The 15363-nt window shown below is 38.1% G+C and overlaps 1 protein-coding gene and 1 long non-coding RNA gene across 8 annotated transcripts in view; one reads left to right on the top strand and one right to left on the bottom strand.

Annotated features, from left to right (window-relative positions):
* mecom (MDS1 and EVI1 complex locus) overlaps positions 1-15363 on the bottom strand; it is a 514494-nt gene that overhangs the window by 5281 nt on the left and 493850 nt on the right. For all 7 annotated transcript variants that reach the window (XM_061925665.1, XM_061925663.1, XM_061925664.1 and 4 more), the window contains 2 exons: positions 6400-6569; positions 3976-4120 (listed from right to left, as the gene is read on the bottom strand). In XM_061925665.1, coding sequence (XP_061781649.1) covers positions 3976-4120; positions 6400-6569 — 315 coding nt within the window. The remainder of the gene's footprint in view (positions 1-3975; positions 4121-6399; positions 6570-15363) is intronic.
* Positions 1-15363, top strand: part of LOC133572719 (uncharacterized) — a 38826-nt gene that overhangs the window by 19662 nt on the left and 3801 nt on the right. The window lies entirely within an intron of this gene.

Below are 15363 nucleotides of genomic sequence, written 5' to 3'. Positions count from 1 at the left end.
AGATTGGGATATGTCGTTTCGTAATGGGGAAGGACGTTAATGTCTCTTGTTTTCATGATAGCATTTAAGCTAGTAAGTTAATTTTCATTTCCCTATAATTTAAAAAAGTAAAAAACTGAGAGTAAAATCTATTTTGCGCCAGTTTATCCGAGTGCGGCTATCAATCACGTTATTATGTACATTTTTATTTAAAACTGTAGTACCGATTGTCGAGAGTTTTACCGCGGTTATGGTTACATCCCTACTAAAAAGGAATACGGAAATGTGATTGTCTTTCCTTGAGCGTGCATCCATTTTGAAAGAATCTTTCACGCAACGACAGTCTTTAGCTGTTATCAGTTAAAAAAGACAAACATCGACCCCAGGTCCGATCCCATGATCGGGATCGGGACATCTTGAGTGTGTAATAAAGACCTGGCTGTAATGTGTTCATTCTGCTCAGTGGTCTTGTGGTTCGAGTGTCCGCCCTGAGGTCGGTATGTCGTGAGTTCAAACTCCAGCCTAGTAATAGCAAAGAGTAGAGATGTCCGATAATATCGGACTGCCGATATTAATGACCGATAAATGCTTTAAACTGTAATATCGGAAATGATCGGTATCAGTTTCAAAAAGTAAAATTAATGAATTTTTAAATCGCGGCTGTACGGAGTGGTACACGGACGTAGGGAGAAGTACAGAGCGCCAATAAACCTTAAAGGCACTGCCTTTGCTTGCCGGTTCCAATCACATAATATCTACGGCTTTTCACACACACAAGTGAATGCAAACTATACTTGGTCAACAGCCATACAGGTCACACTGAGGGTGGCCGTTTAAACAACTTTAACACTGTTACAAATATGCGCCACACTGTGAACCCACACCAAACAAGAATAACAAACACATTTCGGGAGAACATCCGCACTGTAACACAACATAAACATAACAGAACAAATACCCAGAACCCCTTGCAGCACTAACTCTTCCGGGACGCTACAATATACCCCCCAACCCCGCCCACCTCATCCTCCTCATGCTCTCTCAGGGAGAGCATGTACCAAATTCCAAGCTGCTGTTTTGAGGCATGTTAAAAAAAAAAAAAGCACTTTGTGACTTCAATAATAAATATGGCAGTGCCATATTGGCAATTTTTTCCATAACTTGAGTTGATTTATTTTGGAAAACCTTGTTACATTGTTTAATGCATCCAGCGGGGCATCACAACAAAATTAGGCATAATAATGTGTTAATTCATTATTATGGCTAATTGCACGACTGTATATATCGGTATCGGTTGATATCGGAATCGGTAATTAAGAGTTGGACAATATCGGAATATCGGCAAAAAAGCCATTATCGGACATCTCTACCAAAGATGACACTGTTACAAATATGCGCCACATATACTAAATAAAAACGGGACCCATTACCTCCCTGCTTGGCACTCAGCATCAAGGGTTGGAATTGGGGGTTAAATCACCAAAATGATTCCCGAGCGCCGCCACCGCTGCTGCTCACTGCTCCCCTCACCTCCCAGTGGGTGGAACAAGGGGATGGGTCAAATGCAGAGGGTACTTTCACCACACCTAGTGTGTGTGTGACTATCAGTGGCACTGTAACTTTAACTTTTAACTTTCTTTCGGCGTTTGCTTCTGAGTGGGAAAGCACCGACTCGGAAGCAGGACGGTCCTAGAGTTCTGTGGGGCCCCGCTGGGCACAGCAGCACCAGCTTGATCATTGCAGCACTTAACTGGAGTGCTCTGCCTCTCGTCTTGTTTATTTTCACGACTATCTCCTATTCATCTAATAGGCAAAATATTTAGCTGACAGCCCCATTTGGACGCTGAATTATGAGAGCGTTGCCAACCTGGCCCGCTCTGCTTATCCCCGTGGAGGGGAAGAGGGCCAGCTATCCAAACTGCCCCGGCCTTAATTTTTCCTTCTGTCTCAGCCCCACAGGAAACCACCATTTGCTAAATCATCTGGAACCGCGTTTGAGAGCGATTCACTAATTACACCCGGGGATGTCTTTCGTCAGGTCCTGGAAGAGCTCGCACATAGAACCGTCGGCGACAGATAGGAAAGTGACACACGTGAGCTGCAATCCATTTGATGGCGCCGCGTTCGAGCGCGTGCCGGACGGATCGACATTTCAGGATGGTATTTATGCTGCATTGGTTGAGCTCACGGGGGCTAAGACGAGAGCGCTGTGATTAAAAAAACAGATTCGCTAATTACGCTTTCAAACGTGGTAATTTGCTGGGTATAAAGTATCTATCAGGAGCAGTCAGAAGCGCACCATTTTGAAAGGAAACACAGGCCGACCTTGTGACCCCACTCCCTCTACCCTCTTCCTGTAGGCAGTCATGTTGGTTCCAGATGTGCCGCACTACCCCCCCCCAAACCCTCCCTTCGGGCTTCTCTTTTTGTCCTCCCGAGGCTCTCTAGCGCCGGCTCCTGCTCTCGGAGGCCAATCACGCAGCAGTCTGGGAGATCTCTATCTTGCCGTACAATCGGGCCTGTGATCGCACCGACGTGAGGCGCGTGAAAACAAACTCGGGGAGCCGGGCAGATTGCGCGACGGCTATCTGAGCGGATCGCAGCGCCAAGAATGTATTTGCATAATGCGCCGCCAAACTCGCATGCACGGAGACATCACCTGATTTAATGAGGTTCTGTGTGTTCATGTGCAGAACATGACATTTTCTTATAACTTCGTAACGTTTTTTTATATCTTCATTTATGTATTTAATAGAAAAAAATGATACAGGCAATGAAAGAAACAGACTTATAATATTATAACTAACAAAGCACATCAATGGTGGGCACATATATACACATTTATATACAGTCGTGGTCAAAAGTATACATGAAGAACATAATGTCATGGCTGTCTTGAGTTTCCAATAATTTCTACAACTCTTATTTTTTTGTGATAGAGTGACTGGAGCACATACTTGTTGGTCACAAAAAACATTCATGAAGTTTGGTTCTGCAAGGGATTCCGGGTATTTGTTCTGTTGTGTTTATGTTGTGTTACGGTGCGGATGTTCTCCCGAAATGTGTTTGTCATTCTTGTTTAGTGTGGGTTCACAGTGTGGCGCATATTTGTAACAGTGTTAAAGTTGTTTATACGGCCACCCTCAGTCTGACCTGTATGGCTATTGACCAAGTATGCCATGCAGGGCCGGCACGCAACGGAAGTGCCTCTAAGGTTTATTGGCGCGCTGTACCTCTCCCTACGTCCGTGTAAACAGCGGCGTTTTAAAAAATCATACATTTTACTTTTTGAAACCGATACCGATAATTTTGAAACCGATACCGATAATTTCCGATATTACCTTTAAAAGCATTTATCGGCCGATAATATCGGCAGTCCGATATTATCGGACATCCCTAGTTTGGGGTCATTGTCCTGTTGGAACACCCAACTGCGCCCAAGCCCCAACCTCCGGGCTGATGATTTTAGGTTGTCCTGAAGAATTTGGAGGTAATCCTCCTTTTTCATTGTCCCATTTACTCTCTGTAAAGCACCAGTTCCAATTGTCAGCAAAACAGGCCCACAGCATAATACTACCACCACCATGCTTGATGGTAGGAATGGTGTTCCTGGGATTAAAGGCCTCACCTTTTCTCCTCCAAACATATTGCTGGACATTGTGGCCAAACAGCTCAATTTTTGTTTGATCTGACCACAGAACTTTCCTTCAGAATGTCTTATCTTTGTCCACGTGATTTCAGATGTTTTTAAATGTTACAATGTTTATATTCTAGTGCTTTCTATCTCCTGTGGTGAGTTAAATACATTTTCCCAACTCGGTGGAATACAAAGATTTATTCTAATCTATTTTATTCCTTTATTGGACGTTTTACAGACTGGCCGATATATATATATATATATATATATATATATATATATTTTGCTGATATGTGCTTCTAGTTGTACACATAGTAACTTTCACTCGTCTCAAGCTCTGCTGTGCATACGATACGTACCCTTCTTCAGAGGGGTCTGGTGATGTTTGGCTCTGGCCTGTGTTGCTGATGAAATTTCTTATTTCGTTAAAGTAAGAGTCTTCTTTGTCGTCCAATATTGCGCTGCTTCCGTCTGGTTCAGACTGTGGCGATGACATTGCAGTGCCTGCACGAAGACAGGAGAACAACACATTTTCTTTTTCAACTTCATATTTTTTGTTACGGCTTTGGACAAACTGCATCAACAGAAAAGAGGGTCAGGTAACATTGTGCATTGCAAAATGTGAAAACTAAGGAAGGTCAAAGGAAGGTTTTTTGCTGCAGAAAATACATACTTTTTTTTTAGTAAAATGTTATAAAACTTGACTGAATTTGGTGAATTAGGAAATATATTAAATGCATTTTAATTACAATAATCAAGTAAAATATAATGCATTTTACATAAAATGTAATTGAATTAGCTTAAATTAGGGGAATTGGGATAAAAGCAACTAAAATTACATTACATTAAATAACATTGATTTTAATGAAATGTATTTCAATTAGCTTAAATACAAGTAAACAAAATTAATAAAATACAAATACAATTTAATATATTCACGTTAAAATAAATTCATTAATTTAAAACATTCATACATATGATGTCCAAAAATTATGTCGTAGAGCTGTCAAACATAGTGGCAAATACCTAGAACATTAAATTAGGTAAATAAATGGAATCATTTAATTTAAATATATTTGAATCGAATTTGATTTAATTAAATAAAATTGAATACAATTTTATAAAACTTTTACTAAATTAGGTTAATAAAGCAAAATTAAATAAATGTAAATATAATTTAAAAAATCTAATTGAATTACGTCAAATAAAATTAATTCAATTAGAATCTTCATAACACTTTGATATATTTTTATATTATATTATTGTCAATGATTTTCAAACATAATTGTTAAACAAGTACACAGAAATATGATGTCCCAAAATAATAGCTTTGTCAAGCCTAGTGGTTAATGGCAAATACATGATACATTACATTAAGTTAAGTAAAATTACAAGAAATTAAATACAATGTAATTAAATACAATTTATTGAATTAAGTACAATTGAATACAATTTTATAAAATTAATGTAATTTCACTTAAATTAAATATACTTGAATGAAGTAAAATTCAATTGATTTAAATCAAAATCTTCCTACAACTCTAAGATATTTTTATCTTAGCTTGTAAAATTGGTCAATTTTCAGATATAATTGTTAGAAGTACACAGAAATATTATGTCTCAAACTTACAGCGCTGTCAATAGTGGCTAGTGGAATTTTAGAATTGTCTGAACTGAACAAACATACACATACACATACAGAACATATACATTCACTGTACAAACACACATATACACATACTGTACATATACAAGTACATATACATACATACACTCATGCATATAATCACGTTTCATCAAACATATATCAACTTTGTTGCCCTAGGGGAAACTGGGTAACACATGGCACACTGACAAAGCTTAACCTATTGTTACTATAACAATCTACAAGGTTAATATAGTTGGCTTCTCTTTCTTCCCAACCTGCTTTATTTTGTATTTCAAGTTATCATTACATATATGTATTGTTGCATTTGAAACAACTGTATTGTTGATAATAGAGGTAATTATTGGTATTATTCATTATCAATAGTGCTATTTCTGTTGGTATTTGTATTGTTCCCTTTGTAGTGTAATAATGTTCATTGACATTTCTGTATTATTAATATTTATTTCACTAACTACTTCTTTGCTATCACTTTTACCATCATATTTGTACATATCCTATTTGTTGATGTTGTTCTGTTGTTGTTGTTATTGTTATGTTTGCTGCTGCTGTTGTCTCTCTGTCTTATACCCCTCTTGTCCCCGTAATTTCCCCCTCTGTCTTCTTTTTTTTTTTAAATTTCTATCCCTTCTTGCTCTGGCCCGGCTGCACCAAATAATAATATAAATCCATTTAATAAAGTCAAATACAAATAAGGCAACAAGAGAAGTATCCCACACTTCTCTTTTGTAAAGTAAATGTGAACAGCTGATAGGGGCATCTACATCAACTATATGATTTGCTGGACAGGAAAAAAAAATAAAATAAAAGAATTCTCTGCATCAACGTTTTGCCGCTCAATGTTTGACTGTTTGTCTTATTTGAGGGAGTACTCCAATATCACTCACTGACCAATGTGTCATTCTGCTGATTCAGCGTCTGTCACATCCACGAGCTGTGTTGCTGATGAAAGCAACTCTTTCAAAAACATTATTTTGTCCTCTTGTTAAGCGAGATGGCAGATTTACGAGAACACCATTTAATAGTTCAGCTTTTGAGATAATTTTGCAGCACGGATGAATTACGATCAGGCATTCGATGAGTCACACAGAAAGTGGAACGCGCGGTCGCTGCTCACCTGACAGGTTACCGTTCTCATGCTTCTTGAGGTGGCGATCCAGGTTGGTTTGCTGACCGAAGCAACGGTCGCATAAGTGGCACTTGAACGGCTTCTCCTTGTTGTGGATGTTGCGAATGTGCCTCTGCAGGTTGGAGGAGATGCTGAAGGAGCGGTCGCAGTATTTACACCTGCAGGAATAAACGCATATTTTAAGGAGAGAAGAAATAGGAACTTAAAACTACAGATGTCCGATAATATCGGACTGCCGATATTATCGGCCGATAAATGCTTTAAAATGTAATATCGGAAATTATCGGTATCGGTTTCAAAAAGTAAAATTGATGACTTTTTAAAACGCCGCTGTACAGAGTGGTACACGGACGTAGGGAGAAGTACAGAGCAGTTGCGTCTCCCAGTCTAAGTGCCAACCCTTCCGATTTTCAGTGCCCCTCCCGAAAATCTCCCGGGGCAACCATTCTCCCCAATTTCTCCCGATTTCCACCCAGACAACAATGTTGGGGGCGTGCCTTTGCGTGCCGGCCCAGTCACTTAATATCTACGGCTTTTCACACACACAAGTGAATACCAAGCATACTTGGTCAACAGCCATACAGGTCACACTGAGGGTGGCCGTATAAACAACTTTGACACTGTTACAAATATGCGCCACACTGTGAACCCACACCAAACAAGAATGACAAACACATTTTGCACCGTAACACAACATAAACACAACAGAACAAATACACTGCAAAAACAAGAAAAAACAAAACAAAAATTAGGGGTATTTTATTTGAACTAAGCAAAAATATCTGCCAATAGAACAAGAAAATTTGGCTTGTCAAGACTTTCCAAAACAAGTAAAATTAGCTAAAAAAATACCTTAAAATAAGTATATTCTCACTAATAACAACTGTACTACTATATGAGTACGTATTTTCTATTGTTTCATTGAAAATAAAATAGCAAAGTCCATTTGGCTGTCATCTGTTTTAATATGAGACACAATTGTGTCAAAGTCATGATTTTTTTTTCATGCTTGAAATAAGAAATGATTACTTTAAAAAAGTAGTTTTATACTTGTGAGTGTTGATGACACAGCTTTGCAACACTTGATATTCTAGTTTCAAGCATGTTTTACTCAATATAGGTCATCAAATCTCAGCTAGAAGCTGTAATATCTTACTGAGATCATTTAGGACCAAAACCCTTAAAACAAGTAAAACACTCTAACATAAAAATATGCTTAGTGAGAAGAATTATCTTATCAGACAGAAAATAAGCAAATATCACCCTTATTTGAGATATTTAATCTTACTTAGATTTCAGTTTTTGCAGTGTACCCAGAACCCCTTGCAGCACTAACTCTTCCGGGACACTACAATATACACCCCTGCTACCCCCCCCCCCCCCCCCCCCCCGCCCCCCAGCCCCCGCCCACCTCAACCTCCTCATAATGCTCTCTCAGGGAGAACATGTCCCAAATTCCAAGCTGCTGTTTTGAGGCATGTTAAAACAAAATAATGCACTTTGTGACTTCAATAATAAATATGGCAGTGCCATGTTGCCATTTTTTTTCCATAACTTGAGTTGATTTATTTTTGGAAAACCTTGTTACATTGTTTAATGCATCCAGCGGGGCATCACAACAAAATTAGGCATAATAATGTGTTAATTCATTATTATGCCTAATTATTATGCCTAATTGGGACATGCTCTCCCTGAGAGAGCATGTCCCAAATTCCAAGCTGCTGTTTTGAGGCATGTTAAAAAAAATAATGCACTTTGTGACTTCAATAATAAATATGGCAGTGCCATGTTGGCATTTTTTTCCATAACTTGAGTTGATTTATTTTGGAAAACCTTGTTTCATCACAAAAAAATTAGGCATGATAATGTATTAATTCTACGACTGTATATATCAGTATCGGTTGATATCGGAATCGGTAATTAAGAGTTGGACAATATCGGAATAAATCGGCAAAAAATCTCTACTTAAAACAGTACTTTACTGCTTTGGTTCTGTGGGAATCCTAATTGGATGTCAGTCGTGGAACACACGCAGTCCTACAGATCCAGACATGATGGAGGAGCCTGTTTAAGGTGAAACCGCACCGCCTCTTATCTCCAGCCAGCGCATTAAAATTGCATTCTTCTCTCCCAGAATAAGCACGCAACAGATTGTGTTGTATCCTAGGTGAAATTAGTCGCTCTTGCCAAGTTTCTTCACGCAAAATTATAAGAGAAGATTACATCTTTTCTTCTGCTGGAATCAGCTCGCCGGATTGGCTGTCCCTCAGGACCCCCCCCTGGTTATCACCACAACACATTACAATAAACAGCGGTGATCTTTAATGGCGTGCCAGTTTGTGGAGTGGAGGCTATCAGGCTGGGGCAGGAGAGGCCCGTGTCAGTCTTTCTGCCTCCCCTGTGGTCAACATTCCTCCATCTTGGTAACTACAAAAGCTCCGTTCTGGCCAGGGATTACTCATTGTATTAATGGAGGTTTTTTTTTTTTTTTTTTTTTCAATACATACAGTACAGCTGCCATCAGAGCTTTGTGTGGTCCTAAACAAGTTTATTAGTGGTCCCATTTGGGTCTTTAATGTGCTCAAAAAGCACTTATACACACACTCAAACCTTTTGACCAAGTTATTTTTTTTTACACAAAAATAAAAAAAATCCCACACTGTTACAAAACCCACTATTTTGCATGTTTTGTGTTTTAGTCTTCGTATTTTTTTATCTGTTTTGTTTTTAAATATTGGTTTGTACTGTAGCACTTTAAGATTTAGTTACATGACAAATAGAGATGCTTTAAAATGTAATATCGGAAATTATCGGTATCGGTTTAAAACGCCGCTGTACGGCGCGGTACATATCCGGTAAAACACGGAGATAGTCTAGTACAGTGTTTTTCAACCTTTTTTGAGCCAAGGCACATTTTTTGCGTTGAAAAAATCCGGAGGCACACTACCAGCAGAAATCATAAACTCAGTTGACAGTAAAAAGTTGTTGTCGCAATTGTTGGATATGAATTTAAACCATAACCAAGCATGCATCACTATAGCTCTTGTCTCAAAGTAGGTGTACTGTCACCACCTGTCACATCACACCCTGACTTATTTGGAGTTTTTTGCTGTTTTCCTGTTTGTAGTGTTTTAGTTCTTGTCTTGTGCTCCTATTTTGGTGGCTTTTTCTCTTTTTTTGGTATTTTCCTGTAGCAGTTTCATGTCTTATATTTCCCGCATCTACTTTGTTTTAGCAATCAATAATATTTCAGTTGTTTTTATCCTTCTTTGTGGGGACATTGTTGATAGTCATGTCATGTTCGGGCGTACATTGTGGACGCCGTCTTTGCTCCACTGTAAGTCTTTGCTGTCGTCCAGGATTATGTTTTTGTTTACTTTGTAGCCAGTTCAGTTTTACTTTCGTTCTGCATAGCCTTGTGACGACCGGGGCGCATTGTGATGCGGGGTTCGTTCTCTCAGGAATGCAGACGGGCGTCAGACACAGCGTGCAGGTAAGAAAGTATTTATTTAATAAATAACTTATACTGGAAAAAAGAAAAGGGTGCTCATAGCACATAAGGCAAAAACTAAAAGAGCTAGCATGGGAGCTAGAAGGTAAAAAAAGGAGTTTAGCGTGGAAGCTAACAGGTACAGAGCCGGAACAAAAGTCGTCAACTGTTGCACGAAAACAAACTACGAAGCCAGAACGAATGACAGGGAGGACAGACTTAAATAATAATGTCAGTGATGACAAACAGGTGCGTGTCGGGAACAAACGCGGCAGGTGAAAATAATAGGCAGCCATGGCAACAAACTCAGGTGTACAAAACAGGTACTCAAGGAGTCCAAAACTAACCAAAAACACAAGTCTCTTGAAAACGTAAACAAAAAATATGATCCGGGCAGCGGATCATAACAAGCCTTCCCTAAGCTTCAATGCCTTTTCTTAGCGGCACTCACCTTTTGTTTATTTTTGGTTTAAGCATTAGATACCTTTTTACCTGCCTTTACAAAGCAATTAGCTACCGGCTGCCACCTACTGATATGGATGAGTATTACACGGTTACTCTGCCGAGCTCTAGACAGCACCGACACTCAACAACAACACATCATTTGCAGACTATAATTACTGGTTTGCAAAAAATGTTTTTAACCCAAATATGTGAAATTAGATAATCTCCCACGGCACACCAGACTGTATCGCACGGCACACTAGTGTACCGCGGCACAGTGGTTGAAAAACACTGGTCTAGTATACTCTGGACTGAAGCTGTGTGCCTTCATTGTTTTTGTAGCTGTTGTTTTGAGGCATGTTTAAAGAAAATAATGCACTTTGTGAAAGTCAAAGTATAGTATTTCCCATAGTTGTAGTGGGTATTAGGATTATCTCAGGGAGAGCATGTCCCAAATTCCAAGCTGCTGTTTTGAGGCATGTTTAAAAAAAAAAAAGCACTTTGTGACTTCAATAATAAATATGGCAGTGCCATGTTGGCAGTTTTGTCCATAACTGGAGTTGAAGTTGTTCTCTTATTTTGGAAAACCTTGTTTTTGATTGATTGATTGAAACTTGTATTAGTAGATAGCACAGTACAGTACATATTCCGTAAAATTTACCACTAAATGGTAACACCCCAATAAGTTTTTCAACTTGTTTAAGTCGGGGTCCACGGTAATCAATTCATGGTAAAGATACATTGTTTAATGCATTCAGCGGGGCATCACAACAAAATTAGGCATAATAATGTGTTGATTCCACGACTGTATATATTGGTATCGGTTGATATCGGAATCTGCAATTAAGAGTTGGACAATATCGGAATATCGGATATCGGCAAAAAAGCCATTATAGGACATCTCTAATGACAAATACATTGTATTATCCATTCATCTATTCATTTTCTACCGCTTGTCCGTTTTGGGTCATTATTTATTATTTCTGGCGTGCGTTGTGACGTCCTACTCTATTCAGCTGTCCTTAAACGCAACATAAAAACACCCCTATCTAGTTGTTTTCTAAGTATAGAACGATCACTCTGTTCTAGAGATGTCCGATAATGGCTTTTTTGCCGATATCTGATCGCCCAACGCTTGATTACCGATTCCGATATCAACCGATACCGATTTATGCACTCGTGAAATTAACACATTATTATGCCTAATTTTGTTGTGATGCCCCGCTGGATGCATAAAACAATGCAACGAGGTTTTCCAAAATAAATCAACTCAAGTTATGGAAAAAAATGCCAACACGGCACTGCCATATTTATTATTGAAGTCACAAAGTGCATTATTTTTTTGAACATGCCTCAAAACAGCAGCTCGGAATTTGGGACATGCTCTCCCTGAGAGAGCATGAGGAGGTTGAGGTGGGCGGGGTTGGGTGAGGCGGGGTTGAGGCGGGGGGAGGGGGGGTGTATATTGTAGCGTCCCGGAAGAGTTAGTGCTGCAAGGGGTTCTGGGTATTTGTTCTGTTGTGTTTATGTTGTGTTACGGTGCGGATGTTCTCCCGAAATGTGTTTGTCATTCTTGTTTGGTGTGGGTTCACAGTGCGGCGCATATTTGTAACAGTGTTAAAGTTGTTTATACGGCCACCCTCAGTGTGACCTGCGCACAATAAAATATCTTAATTGTTCAGACAGCAATGTGTTTAAAAAGTTTAGATAGGGGTATGTCATTTCCGAATAGGGAAATGTGTTGATGTCTCTTGTTTTCATGTTAGCATGTAAGCTAGCGAGCTGGTACCAGTCAGTCCGTGAGTTTATCTAAGTGCAGTTATCTAAGATAATTGTAATTTATAACAGTAATATTAACCTTGCTCAAAAAAGTTAATTGTGTCTTCTTATTTAAATACTTTTCCAAATGTTCTTGTACCGGTAATCAGACAATATTTTCGGTATATCAAATGGAATTTAAAAATTAAATCTAATATACCGAAAATATTGTCTGATTACAAGAAAATTTGAAAAGTATAGTAATACGAAGGGAGTTTTGCCGTGGTTATCATGAATACCGCTTATCGTTACATCCCGACTTATTTAGTATTAATATTATACTCCTGAAAGGCCCCCAGCACACCCTAAACCTAATGTCACCGCCTGACACACTCAGTGTGTTTATATGCACTAAAAAAAACTAATTATTGAATTAATTTGGTAGAAACTAGCTTTTTCCCTAAAGCTAAAGCTAATGCGCGTGCATGTAATACGTACGTACGTAATTACGTCATTACATAGGAGAAGCCGTGAGAGGGTGCAATATACTGTGTAAAAAACATTGGAAAGTTGGCGCCCTCTAGTGAACTGTGTAAACGTTGCATACAGACCATTACAAAAAAAAAGAACAGAAATCTTCAAACTTTTAGGTCAGGGGTGTCTAACTCATTTTAGATCGGGGGCCACATGGAGAAAAATCTACACCCAAGTGGGCCGGACTGGTAAAATCACGGCACGATAACTTAAAAATAAAGACAACTTCAGATTGTTTACTTTGTTTAAAAATAGAACAAGCACATTCTGAAAATGTACAAATCATAATGTCGTTGTTTTTTATTTACCGTATTTTTCGGACTATAAGTCGCAGTTTTTTTCATAGTTTGGCGATTTATATATGTTTTTTTCCTCCTTTATTATGCATTAAACTCCGGTGCGACTTATACTCCGAAAAATACGGTACACTTAGATGTTACGGTTAATAGTAGTCTGCCTTTATTTGTCGTTATTTATATTTTCTGAATAAATTATGTGATAATGTTCATCAGTCACCCCGCGACCCCAAAAAGGGACAAGCGGTAGAAAATGGATGGATGGATGTTCATCAGTCAACTGTTGGTGTTCATTTTCAATCTATCAAGATACATTTTTTTTAATCAAAATCGAATAACAGTATGTTATTTATGTAGTCTGATCATTTTCCTCGACTGATGTACTAACATCATGTGGTTTATTTTGTACATATGTAGCATCATCTACAAAAATCGGGGGCCACATGGAGAAAAATCTACTCCCAAGTGGGCCGGAATGGTAAAATCACGGCATGATAACTTAAAAACAAAGACAACTTCAGATTGTTTTCTTTGTTTAGAAATAGAACAAGCACATTCTGAAAATGTACAAATCATAATGTCGTTGTTTTTTATTTACCGTATTTTTCGGGCTATAAGTCGCAGTTTTTTTCATAGTTTGGCTATTTATATATGTTTTTTTCCTTCTTTATTATGCATTTTCAGCAGGTGCGACTTATACTCCGGTGCGACTTATACTCCGAAAAATACGGTACACGTAGATGTTACGGTTAATAGTATTCTACCTTTATTTGTCGTTATTTATATTTTCTGAATAAATTATGTGATAATGTTCATCAGTCACCCCGCTACCCCAAAAAGGGACAAGCGGTAGAAAATGGATGGATGGATGTTCATCAGTCAACTGTTGGTGTTCATTTTCAATCCATCAAGATAATTTTTTTTAATCAAAATCGAATAACAGTATGTTATTTATGTAGTTTGATCATTTTCCTCAACTGATGTACTAACATCATGTGTTTTTTTTTGTACATATGTAGCATCATCTACAAAAATCGGGGGCCACATGGAGAAAAATCGACTCCCAAGTGGGCCCGACTGGTAAAATCACGGCACAATAACTTAAAAATAAAGACAACTTCAGATTGTTTTCTTTGTTTAAAAATAGCACAAGCACATTCTGAAATTGTACAAATAATGTTTTTTTTTGGTTTTTTTTACACTTACATGTTGCGGTTAATAGTATTCTATCTTTTTTTGTTGTTATTTATATTTTCTGAATAAATTATGTGATAATGTTCATCAGTCAACTCATTGGTGTTAATTGTCAATTTATCAAGATAAAAAAAACAACTATATCAAAATCAAATTACAGGATGTTATTTATGTAGTTTGATTTGATATTTGATATATTTTTATTTCAAATATGCATATAAACAAGAGCAAGCCTGATCCAATACAGTGCTATAGCCTTAACAGCCATTATAACAAAATCAAAACAATGGAGAATAAAAAACGAAAACAAATGAGCATTGGACTTTCTTATTTATTTATTTTTTTACATATTTGAAAAGGAGTGAGAAGAAGTTTACATTTATTTAATCCCACCCCTTTTATTTAAATCATAAATTCATAAATCATAATAGTATTCTATCTTTATTTGTTGTTATTTTCATTTTCTGAGTAGCTTATGTGATAATGTTCATCAGTCAACTCATTGGTGTTAATTTTCAATCTATCAAGATAAAAAAAACTATATCAAAATCAAATTACAGGATGTTATTTATGTAGTTTGATCATTTTCCTCGACTGATGTGGTCTATTTTGTACACATGTTAAAGTTAAAGTTAAAGTACCAATGATTGTCACACACACACTAGGTGTGGCGAAATTATTCTCTGCATTTGACCCATCACCCTTGATCACCCCCTGGGAGGTGAGGGGAGCAGTGGGCAGCAGCGGTGGCTGCGCCCGGGAATCATTTTGGTGATTTAACCCCCAATTCCAACCCTTGATGCTGAGTGCCAAGCAGGGAGGTAATGGGTCCCATTTTGTAAAGTCTTTAGTATGACTCGGCCGGGATTTGAACTCCCAACCTACCGAATTGCTATTGCGCCATCCAGTGGACACATTTAGAACAGCTGTTTATTTCATTCAAAAATTTCAGGTTCATTTTTACACTTAGCAAACTCATCCTGCGGGCCGGATAAAACCTGTTCGCGGGCTTAATCCGGCCCTCGGGCCGTACATTTGACACCCCTGCTTTAGGTATTGATCATGTGGTTATAACAGCATATAATAAATGCTGGCTGCTATATTTGTTCAGTAGCACCACGGGATGTTGCATTGCAAAGGCTGAGCGTAAAGGAGAATCTTTTATGCTAGCAAAGACAGATAGTTCTGCTGTGTAGTGTGTAGCCAGAGGGCTGGAAAAATCTCTCAGAGGCTCAT

This window comes from Nerophis lumbriciformis, linkage group LG30, assembly GCF_033978685.3.
Source record: "Nerophis lumbriciformis linkage group LG30, RoL_Nlum_v2.1, whole genome shotgun sequence".
Taxonomy (NCBI): Eukaryota; Metazoa; Chordata; class Actinopteri; order Syngnathiformes; family Syngnathidae; genus Nerophis; species Nerophis lumbriciformis.
Note: the sequence above shows the minus strand (reverse complement) of the source record. Positions and strands in the feature narration are given on the sequence as shown.